The sequence below is a fragment of the Chiloscyllium plagiosum genome, unplaced genomic scaffold (genome assembly GCF_037043375.1).
Source record: "Chiloscyllium plagiosum isolate Xiang-an unplaced genomic scaffold, Cpla_swu_hap1 HiC_scaffold_43, whole genome shotgun sequence".
Lineage (NCBI taxonomy): Eukaryota > Metazoa > Chordata > Chondrichthyes > Orectolobiformes > Hemiscylliidae > Chiloscyllium > Chiloscyllium plagiosum.
This window is the reverse complement of record NW_028270181.1, coordinates 3475365-3492227: the sequence shown is the minus strand read 5'-3', so window position 1 is coordinate 3492227 and position 16863 is coordinate 3475365. Positions and strand designations below refer to the sequence as shown.

General features: G+C 38.7%; 1 protein-coding gene across 3 annotated transcripts in view; it reads right to left on the bottom strand.

The window, feature by feature from the left end:
- LOC122541943 (ubiquitin carboxyl-terminal hydrolase 54) overlaps window positions 1–16863 on the bottom strand; it is a 135640-nt gene that overhangs the window by 25688 nt on the left and 93089 nt on the right. For all 3 annotated transcript variants that reach the window (XM_043679225.2, XM_043679229.2, XM_043679226.2), the window contains exons 8-11: window positions 9637–9783; window positions 5137–5286; window positions 4225–4387; window positions 1427–1597 (exon numbers count right to left, since the gene is read on the bottom strand). In XM_043679225.2, the coding sequence (XP_043535160.1) occupies window positions 1427–1597; window positions 4225–4387; window positions 5137–5286; window positions 9637–9783 (631 nt within the window). The remainder of the gene's footprint in view (window positions 1–1426; window positions 1598–4224; window positions 4388–5136; window positions 5287–9636; window positions 9784–16863) is intronic.

Genomic DNA, 16863 nt, shown 5'->3' with positions numbered 1-16863 from the left:
CAACCCAACTGACTGAGAGATCCACACCATTTCTTCAAACAGGCTCCCATCACTACTACCAAGAAATCCAAACCAATGTCACAAATTTCCATTACTCTGCCTTGTCCTGTCTGTGGTCCAAGTGTACCTTCTTTCTCTAATCTTATTCATTATTGACCGGTTCAAAGGAATCACTCACATTTGGCTCCACTATCCCACAATGATAGCAGTGGTACCTGCAGCAACAATTTCTCTTCCCCTGCAATGAGGCTCCTCTCCTTGGCCCTTCATTTCCTCACCAACAGACTGATTGGTGGTGACATCACCTACAGACATAACAGCAGCTCCTGGAAGTGTGCAGATTACTCCTTTTACGATTAGATTTTTTTTAAGATGAAATGAAAGAAGAGTTTATGAACAAAACATTTAAAATGCAGGGGAACCGCTTTGCTACACACGGGAGCAGTTATCTGACCATTACTTCTGTGAACTTCTTCGGGACCTCTGCGCTTATCTGTTGTCTAGTTCTGGACTAGTCATAATTTACTTCAGTTGTAAGACTGGCGTTATAATAGCCTTTGACAAAGAATAGTCTGGCTACAAAATCTACGCATGCCATTATTTCCAGCTCCCTCCCCAAATAAGCTAAAATCTTTCAATCTTGTCATCTCAACGCACCTTGAACTATGTGTTTGATTCCTCATCATTACAATGGTGAGCTGGTTCCAGAGCTATTCCGAGAACCCTTTACACAAGAACTACTTGTTGAGCCTGTGCATCACCTATTTTGATCAAATACCAGAGAACATTCAACATTTGCTGAGTTACCTGCAGCCTCTTTAGAAAAATCTCACTTCCCAACAAAAACGTTCCCCATTCCCTGTTCCGGTTATCTGCCAGGCTCACCATGGCATGGCAAGCAGTGACCCATTTAAGCATGATCAAAACCAACAAGTAAAATGTAACTGATCAAAGTGCAGCAAACAGACATGGTAATCCAACTGTTATAGTGACCAGATCACTGACATCCAAACAGCTCTCCAGGCTTTGTGCAGATTATTTTGGCTGATTTGACTATTTTAATTCTAGCTACCAAATTAATTCCATACTGCAAAACATTAAAAGACAGCATTAGCTGATTTGATTAAAAAAGGGAAATTCAAGTTTCAAGTCCTTCAACAGAACATATACTCATAAAATATTACTTATATCTCCAAAGTGTCTGAAAAATTCTAAAGGCTCATTCAGTGAGTTGTAAATTTAAGAGAATTGCATCAATTTATTCTCAGCTTTTACAACATTTCAATTTGTAGCATCCACAGTAAAATTTCCTTTGCTGAAATTACAATCCTTTATTATTTTAATTTAGTGAATTTTGCCAGGATCTGTACTGCAAATATTGATTTTCTATTCTTTGGGCTACACTTCAATTATAAATTTATAGTACCTGTGTCCCTGCTGCTTTGAGAGGCTGTATCAATCTCCATGTTATAAATCACTGTACCCTGCGACTCAGAGGAGAAATGGCTGATCGCAGATTCATGATGACTGTGTTTGTAATGGTAGCTCTCATTAGAAGAATCTGTTCTGCTGTCACTCGATATAGATGGTTCTCTTCCTACGAAAAGGAAAGCCATAAAATCATTCAGTAAGACTAATCACAACTCATCACAAATTGCTGTTTCATCTGCCATCTAAATTGGCTTTGGGTCACTAGTTTTGGCAAACATTTTCAAGGGAATGAAATTTAGCAGAGGGAACACAAATATTTTCACTGTTCAACAATGAAGCATCCATGAATCAATTCTTAATCTACATACAAGGCTTTCAAACTCCGCAATTTTCAAAGAACAGTTAAAAAAAAACTAATAAAGGTGAGCACTGAGAAATTAATTAAAAGGAAAGAAAACCTAAACACTATGCTTAGCAAATAAACACTTCACACACAAACTTGCCCCATGATTCAGTTTACATCATCTGGAAAATCATAAACCAGAATTAAGCAAAGCTCAAGCTCAAGACTCTAAATAGTAATAAAGAAGACTACAAGGAATGGTAATGAAAGGTTTGTAATCTTTGATTGCGAATGTATTGGACATTGATTGGACACAGCAAATGTGGGGTAACAAATGAGCACAAGTGGAATATACAATTAACAACTCCTCTTCCCTCACTAGTGTCAGAAGTACAACTTTTACTTGAGTGCATTCCATTGGCACCTGTTGCCCTCTGGTGCCTTGTGATATATTACTTCTAAGACAGTGACTCATTCTTATTGTAGTCTTGTCAGTCAGTGCTATGATCAGGTCTGATATTCTGCCATTACCCAACATTCTCTTGTGCCTGGCTTGCGGTTCACAGCCCAAGATTGTAAAGGATAACTGAAGAGCAAACTAACCCTGATAACAGTACCCTGGGGAACAAAATGATACATCTCAGGAACACTGGCAAGGCATCTAACAATTGCGCATTGCTAGTGTATTGTCAGAGTGTTTTGTTTGTGGGCATTGCCTAATTCTATTTTATGACTACAAACAAGCAGATGATTTGCTCTCACGACTCTATTGATGGCATTCTGAACAACCTTCAAAAAAGCCTGAGAAGGTTTGAGGCATTTTTACAAAGAGAAAGACAAAGCTGACACTCTCACTCGTCATGTCAAATATTCCCAAGAACAAAAAGTCACAATCGACTGTTGGTGAACATTTGGAAAAACTGATCATTTCACAAGGCATGAAAACCAATTTCACAACATAAAAGCAATATTTATATATGTCAATGTTTAAGGACTAATTCATTAAATATAGTCAAATGATCATAAGTCAAGTATTTTTTGCCCATCCCCATTTTCCTTTGAGTCAGTGGTGGAGAGTCACCGTCTTCAAATGTTGCAGTCCATTTGGTGCTGATAGATAGGAAGCTTCAGGACTTTGATCCACGAAAAATGAAGGAACAGTAATTTATTCCCAAATTGGGATGGTTTGTGGTTTGGAAGAGAATTTGGAATTAAAATATTCTGACAGTCCTGTTCCTCAAAACGCCCATGTTGAATCAAATTCAACTAGAGAGATTTTATTCACCCATGAATAATCATACAATTGTAGAATGTGACAGTCCAGAAGCAAGTTAGATTAGATTACATTAGATTAGATTACTTAGCGTGGAAACAGGCCCTGTGGCCCAACAAGTCCACACCGACCCGCCGAAGCGTAACCCACCCAAACCCATTCTCCTACCTTTGCCCCTTCATCTAACACTACGGGCAATTTAGCATGGCCAATTCACCTGACCTGCACATTTTTGGATTGTGGGAGGAAACCGGAGTACCCGGAGGAAACCCACGCAGACACAGGGAGAATGTGCAAACTCCACACACACAGTTGCCTGAGGAGGGAATTGAACCCGGGTCTCTTGGCGCTGCGAGGCAGCAGTGCTAACCACTATGCCACCGTGTCACCCACTTTGGCCTATTTAATTTATGATCGCTTTAACAACAGTTGAATTAATCCCAATGTCCTGCCTTTACACCAACCCCCAACATTTTTCCTCCTTTAGTTTCCCCCTACAGCTCTCTTTTGAAAGAGAAGAGTGCAGTAGTCTGCATCTATCTTTTAGATAGTGCATTCCAGATCTAAACAGCTGTTAGATGAAAAACGGTTTCTTCCGTCACCTTTGGACCTTTTGTCACTTTATATTAATGCTAACAGTCCTAAAATCTTTAATCCACCTACTTAATTGAAGTTTCTCACCCTGGAACCATTTTCATTCAACTTTTCTGCACTTTCTGTAATGCTTTCTTTCCAGAACTGCAGTTGAGATCGATATAACTTCCTAGCTTTTGGACTCTACGTCTCTATTAACTGCTCTTTCAACTTGTCCTGCTACCTTCAATGATTTGTGCACCATGACTTCGGCACCCCCTTTAGAGCTCTGGTCTTTATTTTATATTATCTCTCCATGTTCTTCCTACCATAATGAATCACTTCTCCGTTTCTGCATCTAATACTTGTTTGCCCATTCCGCTAAACTTTGTCCTTTTGAAGTTTTACACAATCTCCCCACAGTTCACAATCTGTCCAGGTGCCTCATGATTTTGAAAACCTCCACCAAAGTTCTGCTCAATGTTTCCTTCTCCAAGGAGAATGATTCAATTTCTCCAACCCATTCAAGTAACTGAAGTCCTCATCCCTGAAACTATTCCTGTAAATCTCTTTAATTTCTTGAAAATTTTGAAGTTATAATTACCTGAATCTTCGCTGTCATAACAGGTCCTGTACTGGTGAGAATCTGCTAGGGCCAGATCCTGTACAGACACAGGAGTGCCTCTCGGATCTGCATACAAAAGTAGTAACGGTTGATAGTGGCTCTTAATGCATCTGGTCAGTACGTCCTTCCACTTGGGTCCAATCTAAATCAAAAATATGAAGAATTGCAACACTGGATTTGTTACTGTACTGCCTTATCCGCACAAACTGTTTCAATTTTTGTTAAACTGGCATTCATAATCCAAAAATGTCTAAAAATATGGCCTTCATAAAACTTAAACTGTACTTAGTCATGTTACATGCTAATTTATTTCTGACCGTTTGTGGGAACTGGAGCTAAAGTTCCTTGCAACAGTAACAAACAGGGTACTCATTCCTAATTTGGGTCAGATGCTTTTATGTAAAAAGGAACAAGAGCAACTATTTTCAATTGGCAATCTCAACTGAGAATTACATATAGAGGTAAAAGTAGGAGAAAAGTAAAAAAAGGCTGCATTGTCACTGATATATTTAGTTAACATTGCATACAACTAGTAAATCCTACAGGTGGCATGGTTCTGAATTAAACATTGCAGCATTCAAATGAAATTACTGAGGGAAAATGTTCCGACCATTCCACACACCTTCATTATGCATGTGTTTTTATACATGTAGGGGGTGGCAGGGGAATGGCTCACATTCTTTCACGCAGTTGTCAGAATTTACAGTTCCAACAACATTCTAAATCATGCACATGGGAAGTAAAGGTATAAGCAAAGTCACGGCTGTCATAGTTATCTTGAGCTGTATTCATCTCTAGGTGATCAGTCATTTGGAGGCCAAGAATTTAATGTGTCTTGAAAAAAAATACATCAATGACAATAATGCAGCATTTTAGGTAAAGACCTCCTACCTCTTTCACATGGGCATCATCAAAATACATCCACTTGCGAATTTTTGTTTGGAAAAAGAAGGTAGAATAGTGTTTACCATAGTAACACACCATCCCTACCAAATAGAGCTCTGTGTGTTTAGCTTTATCATCTGTCACCCGATAGAAAAGCTGCAAAATACAAAGGATATCCAATAAAAGACAGATTAAATTATGGCAGGCTATGTCTAATCAGCCTTGTTTACAATGGTAAGAGATTATGTCAATTGCCACTTTAGTTATTTGCGCTTTTCAGAAAGCAAAATGACAAATCTTAGTCCATCGACCAACGAACAAGATAAAACATTGACTAAATTACCTGAAATCAAGCTTTTTTATACGCTAGTCAATGTTTCAATTTAAGAGCATGGGGTGCTGTTTATGCCACTGTTTGACCTTGTTGGAAACAATACAATGTTGCAGACATCAAGGCTCCTAAACATTCCACAAATTACCCAAGGGGGTTTACTGGCCACTGTTCATTAACAAGGGAATTAGAACCCAAGAGTGTGTGGATGCATAGCTGGAAATAAAAGATCTGAGAGGACCATAAATGCTGTGAGATTTCTGCACTTCTTGGTATACTCTTTCTGCCTCAGTTACGACTTGCCGAGAGTAAACCGTGATAGCCTCAAACTAAGAGGGGGGGGCGGGGACAACTCTAAATTTAAAAAATGATTTTGTGTTAATACATTTTATGCTTTTCAATATTTGTGCCTTTAATGGCACTGACTGAATGCTGGGTCTTTGTCAACCACATTAAAACCTTTATATGATCAATAAGGATTCTAGGCAGTGGACTGAGTCTACATTTACAATTCTATTGTAGAATTGGTGAAATATGATTTCTATTTGTAATCTGAATTTGGACCCAGAAACATATAATGTATTTCATTTTTAAATTCAGAAAGGGTTTTTATTTTGCTTTATTCCACTGTATTGAAAAAACACACGACAATCAGCCATGGAATGTGGAAAATAGATTCAAATTGGCAAGGCAACTTAATAAAAAGGAACAGTTGCCATAACAAATGCTGTGACTGCTGAGTTATTTAATCAGTTCTTCACTGATTTTATTTCTGCATTCCAGACCTGACAGCGACTGTTTAGAGAAAAATGCAGTGCAATCAATGGATACTCCCAGATCTTTTTCTAAATTTCTGATCTACATTCACTGTCTTAAATGTCTCCATTCAGTACAATTACATTTATAAAAGCTATAAGCTTGTGTTGCTAAGGCAACAGCAAACAGTTATTCTCATCTTCTATAAAGAGAATTGAAAAATGGCACAAAAATGGAAACTAGCAAATCTTTTGCTAAATCTACAATGTGCAAATACAATTCAGACACTAATAAGGAGTGGACATAAATACATTGTGGCCTTTACATTTTAATCTACAATAGCACCTAAGCTGGCTCATGAGCCATAGTAATGCATAACATTCACAGAAATGGTGCAATGCACGTTACTAAATGGTGAAGCAGTACATTAGTTCAATAGTATTTTTCCAATAACGAATGCCTTCAAATGAATTAGCCTGTAATCTTTTGCAGCCAAAACTGACCTTAAAATACAAAAGAAATTTTCAAAATATCAAGTAGATTGCTCGTCAGTACTTCAATGCTGATTTCCACTATAGAGATGGTGGGCAAATGTCAAAATAAAAATGTTCTAAAACCACAAACACATGCCACTTTCATGCCTACATGAACTCCTAATGTTCTACTAATTCCATTAGATCATTCAAGGTGCGAGACAGGTGGAAATAGCAATTAATGTCCTTGGCTTTATTAAAAGAGGCATAGAATACAGAGCAAGGATTTGATGTTGAACCTCTAAGACGTGCTATAACTGGTGTACTGTGTACAGTTGTGGGCATCACATTAGAGGAAAGATGTGAGTGCATTGGAGAGAGTGCAGAAGAGGTTTATGAGAATGGTTCTAAGAATGAGAAACTGCAGTTATGAGGGTAAATGGAAGAAGTCAGGACTGCTCTCCTTGGAGAGAAGAGGTTTTCAAAACCATGAGCAGACTGGATAGAGTAGATGGGGAGGAGTTGTTCCTGCCTGGTAAGGGAACAAGAATGAGAGGTTTAAATGTGGTAAAGATGACAATGTTTTCACATATTGGATATGAAACATAGTGGAGCCAGGTTCAGTTGTGGGCGGCACGGTGGCACAGTGGTTAGCACTGCTGCCACACAGCGCCAGAGACCCGGGTTCAATTCCCGCCTCAGGCGACTGACTGTGTGGAGTTTGCACGTTCTCCCCGTGTCTGTGTGGGTTTCCTCCGGGTGCTCCGGTTTCCTCCCACCATCCAAAGATGTGCAGGGTCAGGTGAATTGGCCATACTAAATTGCCTGTAGTGTTAGGTAAGGGGTAAATGTAGGGGTAGGGGTGGTTTGCGCTTCGGCGGGTCGGTGTGGATTTGTTGGGCCGAAGGGCCTGTTTCCACACTGTAATCTAATCTAATCTAATCTAATTGAGGAATTCAAGAGGGTGGATAATTATTTGAATACAAATAGTGTGCAAGGGTAAGGGGAAAAAAGGAGATTGACACTTGTAATGATGCTTGTTTGAAGGCATGACTGGCCAAATGGCTCCAAAATCATTCTGTGATTTAATCAGAATAATAAATTTTAGAGTTATAAATGAATAGTTCTTTACAAACTAGGTTATAAAGCTATAATATTAACAAATGACTTGCACTTCAAATAATGAGAGGCAAAGGAAGCAGCACTAACTCAAATCAAAGAACTGCATTAGAAGTAGATAAAAAACCCAAAAAACTGCAGATGCTGTAAATCAAAAACAAAAACAGAAGTTGCTAGAAAAGCTCAGCAGGTTTGGCACCATCTGTGAAGAGAAATCAGAGTTAACATTGGGTTGCTGGACCCAAAATGTTATCTTTGATTTCTCTGCACAGTTGCTGCCAGATCTACTGAGCTTTTCCAGCAACTTTTGTTTTTGTTTCTGCATTAGAACTAAGATTACTGCATTGGATTATGTGAACTGATTTAAACAACATAATTTAAATTACTGCAAATACTCATAGATGTTTTAACCATCTAATAAATTATTTGATTGGTTTTAGTCTTTGCAAAAATTAAATGTCCGCAAAATGAATGTTCAAATAAATGAAAAATGCACAAAGATTTAATTGCATAACTTTGATAATCAAACAATAGTGTGTAGGAACAAAAACTGGTTATCCTGCCCATGAAGCTAGTCTGAAATTCCATTAAATGATATATAAATATAAGTTGATACTATGATTTAATTAACAAACATGGGCCTAACAAGTAACACTCACATTCTCAGAACAAATGTATATCAGAAAAGATTTACTGATCTCAATCTTTAGAATTTCAATTGACCCATATTCACAGGCTTTTTAGGGGAAGTTCCGGATATGCAATTCCTGTCGTTTAGAAATGCTTCTTGATTTTACTTCCAAACTGCCTGCCTCTAATATTAAGATTGTACCCTTGCTTTGGATTTCCTGTAATTGAATTACCTTCTCTCTAGCTAGCCAATCATCATCAAGCTTTTTCACCATTTTAAGAATTTCAATGAGATCAGCTGAAAATTCCTTCTGCTTTTCCACTGTTTCTAGTTCCAGCACTATGTGACCATCCAAATTTGCCTTTCGCAAAGCGAATGTGGATTGCTCAACATTTCTTCACACTACCACAACTCCATCTTGTATATCTTCTCTCACCTACTAAGTCTCTGTCCCTTTGCAACTTCATGCTTCCAAAATGTACATTTCTCTATTATTCCAACCAAGTCATTACTATAGATGGTGTAATGCTGAGAGCCGAGTACAGATTCCTCACAACCACTACCCAATACAGCTCACCAAGCAGAGATCATTCACTCTTTTCTAAAATCTGTGGCCCTTACCTCACAAGCCAAATATCAGCCAACGTAACTGAATTCTCACCAATCCAGGACACTTTTATTTTTGCTATTAATTTCTTGCAGGGAATCATACCTATAGCTTCCAGAAAACAGAAGAGGCCTTTGGTCTGAAAAAAACTGAAGCCTGTTTGACAACGTTTAAATGCATTTCCTATTCACCTTGTTACTGGTCTTAAGCAATTCAGAAAGCTTAGTCCACCATGACATACCCATCATAAATCTACAATGATACTGTTCGTTCTGAACATTTCTAGAAATTTATCCACATCTGGTGTCAAACTGATGGGCCTGCAGTGTCCTGGGTTATGCCTCCGGCTCATCCTTAATGCAATAGCAGCATTTACAATTTTCCAATCCATTAGATTGGATTCCTTAATCTTTAGACCTTCGGAAAATTGCGCACATAAATCCAACTATGTTTTCCTTTGCCATTTCTTTACTTCAATTAAACCTAATGCCCTACTGAATCTGCTTTTAGGGTTCTTGTTGATATTTTTGAGAATTTAGATTTTTTTTCCCCCTTATTGTGCAATAATAAACAGCTATGGTCATCTTACATCTCCCAACTTGAGGCACGTTCCTAGGCTATGGATAACATCTTCAGCAAGATCAGAATGATCAGAGTCCCAGACCAGACCAATAGTAATTATCTCCGGCGAGTTCATCAACACTTTGCGGATTCTGATCTTCTCACCACAGTTGCTCTGTAAAGGAAATCAAAAGTTATTTTTTGAGAAAAAAAGATGTAGGTAGTTCCCTCCATGATACATATAAAACAAAGACAAACAAGAACAATGCCTACTTTACACTGACAGGTCAAAATTAAGTCTGAGAGATAATTGTCAGGAGGCTGCTATTCAGCCCACAGAGTTCACATAGCTCTCAGTATAGCAATCCAATCACCCTCTTTTTACTACTTAGAACACTTAGAACTTCTGAAGAAGGGTCACTACACCCAAATTGTTAACTCTGCTTTCTTGCCACAGATGCTGCCTAACTTGCCAAAACTTTTCAGCAAGTTCTGATTTTGTTTCTGATTTCCAGCATCTGTAGTTCTCAGTTTTCCTCAAATGAGGCCATTTGGGTAAAATTTATAGACAAATAAAAGGGACAATCACACTGTTAGGAGAGTACTACAGTCACCCAAAACAATCACAAGAGATACAGAGGGCAGATAGGCAGGCAGATCACAATGAAGTTTAAAAACAACAGCAACAATTGTAAGGGATTTCAAGCTTTCCAATACTAACTCAGAATTTTTGCTTAACTCTTTCATGGGTTATGAGTGCAAGTAGCTAGGTCAACATTTAATGCCCAGCCTTAACTGCCCTCAAACCTAGTGGTGTGCTTGGCCTTTTCAGAGAGTTAACGACAGTGCTGAGAGTCAAGAGTCACAAAGAAGCCAGAGCAGGTAGGGAACAGCAGATTTCCTTCCCTAAAAGACATTAGCAATCAAGTGGGTTTTTACAACAATGTTTATATACGGTTGCCATTAGGCAAGATTTTCACACTACATTTTTACTGAATTCAAATTTCATCATCTGCCATAATATGTTTTGAACCCACATCCCCAAAACGATTAATCAAGTTAGGTTACCTTAATGTCACAGTCTCCCCATCAGTGTGCAGGACTTAAAGGGGGCAGAACAGTTAAAATATATCTAGTGAGGTTTTTAGGAAATGGAAAAGGACAAAGATAGAACAGAATCAAGATTGTAAGTAATGTTATGGACTGTGGAAGGCCAATTTTAATATGATAAGACAGGAACTGGTCAAAGTGGACGAAGAGCAAGTACCTCTACATCACAGAAATGAGAGTTCTTCAAAAAATGAAACAGTAAAAGTGCAAGGCCAGAATGCTCTTGTAATGGTAAAGGATGGCCACTGAAGAGGTGCAAGAGAACAGAAGGGCAGCTAATTTGGTACAATTATTTAAGATGGATGGTAAGGAAAAATGAAAAACCAGGGGTAGGGGAACTATTGAAATAGATTCTGAGGTGCAGAATTCATCTCTACTTGGAGAGGAAAGCATTAATCAAGGATAGTCAACATTATTTTGTCGGGGGAGATCATGTCTTACAAATTTGAGTGTAAGTTTCGAGGAGGTGACCAAGTGTGCAGATATGGGTTGCAATTGGTGGATCTACATGAATTTCATTAAAGATTTTGACAAGATCTCATACACTATTAGAATGATGTGATTAAAAAGAGAGGGCGCAGAAGAGATTTTTTAATTCATTCATGGGAGGTGAGTGTTGCTAGTTGAGCTAGTTGGGCCAGCATTTATTTCTGATCTCCAGCTGTCCTTGAGAAGTTGGCGGTGAGCTACCTTCGTGAGCCACTGCAGCCCATTTGGTTTTAGTTAGAGCCCACAATGGCATTGGGAGGGAGTTCCAAGATTTTGACCGATCAACAGTAAAAGAATGGTGACAAAAAGTGAGAGTGCACTCAAGATTTACTAAACTGATTCATGGGATGGCAGGATTGACACATGAGGAGAAGTTGAGTTGTTTCTGATTGTACTCACTGGAGTTTAGAAGAATGAGGGGTGGTGTCACAGAAATCTATAAAATTTTAACAAGGTTGGATAGATTAGATGCAGGAAGGATTGTGGGGAGTCCAGAACAAGGAGTCATAAGCATTAGGAGTAAACCTTTTAAGAGTGAGATGAGAAGGAATTTCTCACACAGTCAGCAGTGAGCCTGTGGAATTCACTACCATAATATTTTGGCCTCAGCCACTTTCTGTGTCTCTTCAAAGATGAGGTTAATATAGCTCTTGTAGCCAAGGGAATCAAGAATTATGGGGAGACAGCAGGAGTAGGGCATTGAACTCAATGGTCAGCCATGATCATAATGAGTGGCAAAGCAGGCTTGAGGGGTTGAAAAGCTATTCCTTCTATTTTCTATGATTTTAAAAATATTTCTATATTTCCAACTCAGGATGGCAAGTGACTTGGAGGGGAAATTGCCTGGGCTAGAGCATGAAGACAGATGAGACAGGGTGGAGCTAATTTCCCTACAGCACAAAAGACTTACAGGGGATTGGATTAAGATGTACAAAATTTGGGGGGTGGGGTGCAGGAGGAGGAGGAGGCGGAGATAGGACAGATTAGAAGAGTCCCCTTAGTGGAAGAGTCTATAGCCAGAGCCCCAAACTTAAGGTCAGGGCAGATTTAGAGTGATTTTGAGGAAATTATGTTTCACCCAGAGGGTGGGACCTATCTTGAACTCACTGCCTGAAAGTGTGTTAGAGGCAAGAACCCTCTCAAACATTTAGGAAGTGTTTAGATGAACACTTCAAACACTATTGCATACAAGGCTACAGGTCAAGGGCCGGAAAACAAGTAGACAGTGTCAGATGGCTGGCGTGGACACAACGGCCTGAAGTTACATCAGGCAGTTTTGCAACACTCTGACCTAACTAAAAAATACTGCAATGACATACTATCCAAACAACTTAGCATGTGTTATAAATAAATTATCTTCCCTTTACTGGGCCACTGAGAAGGAGTGGAAAAGTTGAAGCTTCCAAACAGTCAGTTAACATAAAGATCAAGAAAGCACCAGGTTCAACTTTCAGCCTTGGTTAAGTCAACTGAGCATTGTAATCAGGCTTAATACCCAGCCGAAAGAAGAAGTGGAAATAGGTCAACCAGCCAATATACCTAACACCCATTCAGGACTCTCACTACTGGTGGAGTCTTCAACTGTTTGCAGAGGCTGAACAATAATCAGGCTTATTAGAAATTTTAATTAACTTGAAAAAAGTATACAGCTTGCATTGCTGAAAATTTATGAAAACTTTGAGTGCGATTAAAACAGTATAACCTGACACTTTTCCCAAATGAAATAATTGAAAACTTTCCTACTTACAAAGATGCAAAATAATTTTAGCTGACTAAATATTGAAATTGACAAACTGTATGCTACAATTTATGTATTTGTAAGTATGAGTGGCTATCTCCACCTCATACCGCCCTAGCTTAGTGACAGAAGGTCAAAACAAATCATTATAATATACCCTGGCAGTCTCAGAACCTTTGTTTGGTGGTAATCCAAACCTTGTATTATCAAGTCCAAACACCCAATAATGTCACTGTATTTCACTTGTATGATAAATCTATTTCCAAAAAATATGCACAATTGTTTACAATTTTCATTATAAAACAATTAATATCTATGCTGCACAGTTTCTGCTGAGCCGGTTACTGAGATCAATAAAAGATCATTACTCATTGTGATATACACAAGCACGTTTAAATGCAACAAACACAGTTGTCACATATTTTAAACAGAGTCTTTCCATTTTCCAATTAACTATTGCCAATGATCGATTCCGAGTCAGTAGCAATTATATGCTCAGCATCACTGCAATATACGCTAAACATTAACTTGAAGATTCATCTTCTCCTCTTCCTCCCACACGACAATATGTGCAATTTGCTGTACAGGTATCTCCAATTTTTGAACGTTCGCTCTACGCAAATTCGCTTTTACGAAAGACCTACATAGTAACTGTTTTCACGAATACGAAAATCTGAGGTACTTTTTCGTATTTAAATAATGTACCTCCACTTTATGCCATTTCCGGCTTATGAAAGGTTTCCTGGGAATGCTCTAGTTTTGGATAGTGGGGGCTACCTGTATGGATTTTTGGAACGTATTCTGGTAGGTGAACAAACACTTTGGATCTGATTCACTAAGTAGGACACAAATAATCTTCAGGAAACGTTAAGGGGACACAGGATCAACCACGGAGGAGGAACTGAAGGAAATTCTTATTAGTCAGAGTTACAAATCACACAACACCAGGTTATAGTCCAACAGGTTTAATTGGAAGCACTAGCTTTTGGAGTGCTGCTCCGTGTACTCCACAACCACCTGATGAAGCAGCAGCACTCCGAAAGCTAGTGCTTCCAATTAAACCTGTTGGACTATAAGCTGTGTTGTGTGATTTTTAACTTTGTACACCCAATCCAACACTGGCATCTCCAAATCCTTATTAGTCAGGAAATTGTATTGGGGAAATTGATGGGACTAAACCCTGATTAAGTCCCCAAGACCTGATGCTCTGCATCCCAGAGTACTTAAGGAAGTGGCCCTAGAAATAGTGGACACATTGATGATCATTTTCCAGTATTGTATAGACTATGGAAGAGTTCCAATGGACTGCAGGGTAGCTAACATAACCCTACATTTTGGAAAAAGGGGGAGAGAAAACAAGGAATTATAGGCCAGTTAACCTGACATCGGTGGTGGGGAAAATGCTGGATGTAATAATTGAGCATTAGGAAAGCGGTGACAGGATCAGTCCAAGTCAGGATGCATTCACCAAAGGGAAATCATGCTTGACAAAAATTCTAGAATTTCTTTTGAGGATGTGACCAGTAGAGTGGACGAGGGTGAATATTGTGTATCTGGACTTTCAAAAGACTTTTGACAAAGCCCCACATAAGAGATGAGTAAGTAAAATTAAAGGTCAAGGTATCAAAGGTAAATGCATTGACAAGGATAGAGAACTGGATCAGTGGTGCTGGAAGAGCACAGCAATTCAGGCAGCATCAATGGTTGGCAGACAGGAAATAGAGTGTTAGAATAAATGGGTTCTTTTCAGAGTGGCAGGCAATATCGATTGGGATACCAGAGAGTTAAGTGGTAGGACCCGAGCTGTTCACAACATACATTAACAATTTGGATGAAGGAATTAAATGCAATATTGCCAAATGTGTATACAACACTAAGCTGGGTGGCACTTTGTGCTGGGAGGAGAATGTTAAGAGGCTGTAATGCGACTTGGACAGGCTGGGCAAGTGGGCAAATACAATATAATGTAGATCAATGAGGTTATCCATTTTGACAGAAAACAGGTAGGCAGATTATTATCTAAATGGTGGCAGTTTAGGAAAGGGTGAGGTGCAACGAGACCTGGTGTCATGGTGGAACTGTCGCTGAAGGCTGGCATGCAGGTGCAGCAGGCAGTGAGGTAAGCTAATGGCATGCTTCCCTTCATAGCGAGAGGATTTGAGTATAGTTTTGACTCCCAGTCTGAGAAAGGACATTGTTGTTATTGACAGAATCCAGCAAAGATTCATCTGACTGATCCCTGGATGGCAGGCCTGACATATGAAGAAAGACTGGATCAACTAGGCTTCTACTCATTGGAATTTAGAAGAATAGGGGGCAGATCTCATAGAACCGTACAAAATCCTGATGGGACTGGACAGGCTAGGTGTGGGAAGAATGTTTGGAATGCTGGGGAAGTCCAGAACTAGGGGTCATAGTCTAAGTATAAGGAGTAAGCCATTCAGAACTGAGATGAGGAAGAATTCTTTATTCAGAAAGTTGTGAAGCTGTGAAATTCTCTACCATAGAAAGCTGTTGGGGGTACTTTGTTAGATATATTCAAGGCTGAGCTTGACATGGCCCTTGTGGCTAAAGGTATCAAGAGGTATGGAGAGAAAGCGGGAGTGGGAAACTAAATTTGCATTGTCAGTCATGATCTATTGAAAGGTGGTGCAGGCTTAAAGGGCTGAATTGGCTACTCCTGCATCTATTTTCTATGTTTCTATAACATTTAACTAACTTAACACCCAGAGGTCTGATCAACCAATATTACCATCTCAAACTATGCAGCAAATGTAGAAATGGCTACAAATTTTAGTGCTTTAACCTTAAAATATTCTCAGAGCTGCTGTTCATCAAACAGGTTGCCTTTCCCATCTTTAAGCAACCCTCAAAAAATGAATTGTCTTTAGCACAGTCAGGATTAACAGGCAGAATATATAGGTATCTACTAATCAGCATGTCAAGTTTTATCAATTTAAAACTAAATGGAGCAAATGAAATTTCAAGAAACATCAGAAAAACATTAATTATGCCATAAGCTTGAAAAAAAAATACAATTAATGTTTGTGACAGGGAAAACTTCAGCCATGTCAATGAAATGACCCTCCTTTTAAGCTTTATTGCTTCAGCACAGTGTCTTGTTGCTGGGGGACAGCAGCTTTACCAAAAACAGTATCGAAAAGCTGATCAACTGAAGTGAGACCAATTGTGTGCTTACATTTGACATAACATGGAAGCAGACCCTTTACAAAGACTTCAATGTACTTTAGAACAGTAGGCCAGCCAGGTGAAGCTCAAGCAATAGTTTCCAAATGTAAGTTGCAATAAATGCATCCTGTGTGTGTCTGGACATTTAATTGTTTTAGGGAGGCATCAGAATGTACAGGAAAGGGATATCGGGAAGGAGGAAGGAGGAAATCAGATTCATTCATATTTATGCACCACTTACAAGTACATTTTAAAACATGACTTGCAAAATTATTACAGAAAGATGACATTCCATTTCAAAAATAAAGTGAATACACTTCTGTTTTAAATAAAGATCAGTTGATTTGAATTAGCCAGATTATCCAGAGACAAGCAAAACAGTACAGATGGATGAAACAAATGATATAAACAGTCCAAGCATTTGGAATTAATATTACAAAACCACTTCAGTGAATTGAATAAGATTAAGAGTAGGTCACATTTATTTTATCACCACTGTCATTCTTTGGTCCAGCCAGGAGACAGAAATAGTTTATTGCTACTGAATCCATTGCATTTAACAATGAACTGTAGTCACTGAGTCTCCATTACATTAATAGACCATCTTCCAAAGGATATAAAAATTACCTTAAAGTATTTTTAGCACAAAGGAGTATCAACAAACCATTAAATGGAACTGAACAGGTTTCAAAGTGGTATATTACTGTTGCAAAAATACTGCAGTGGAGG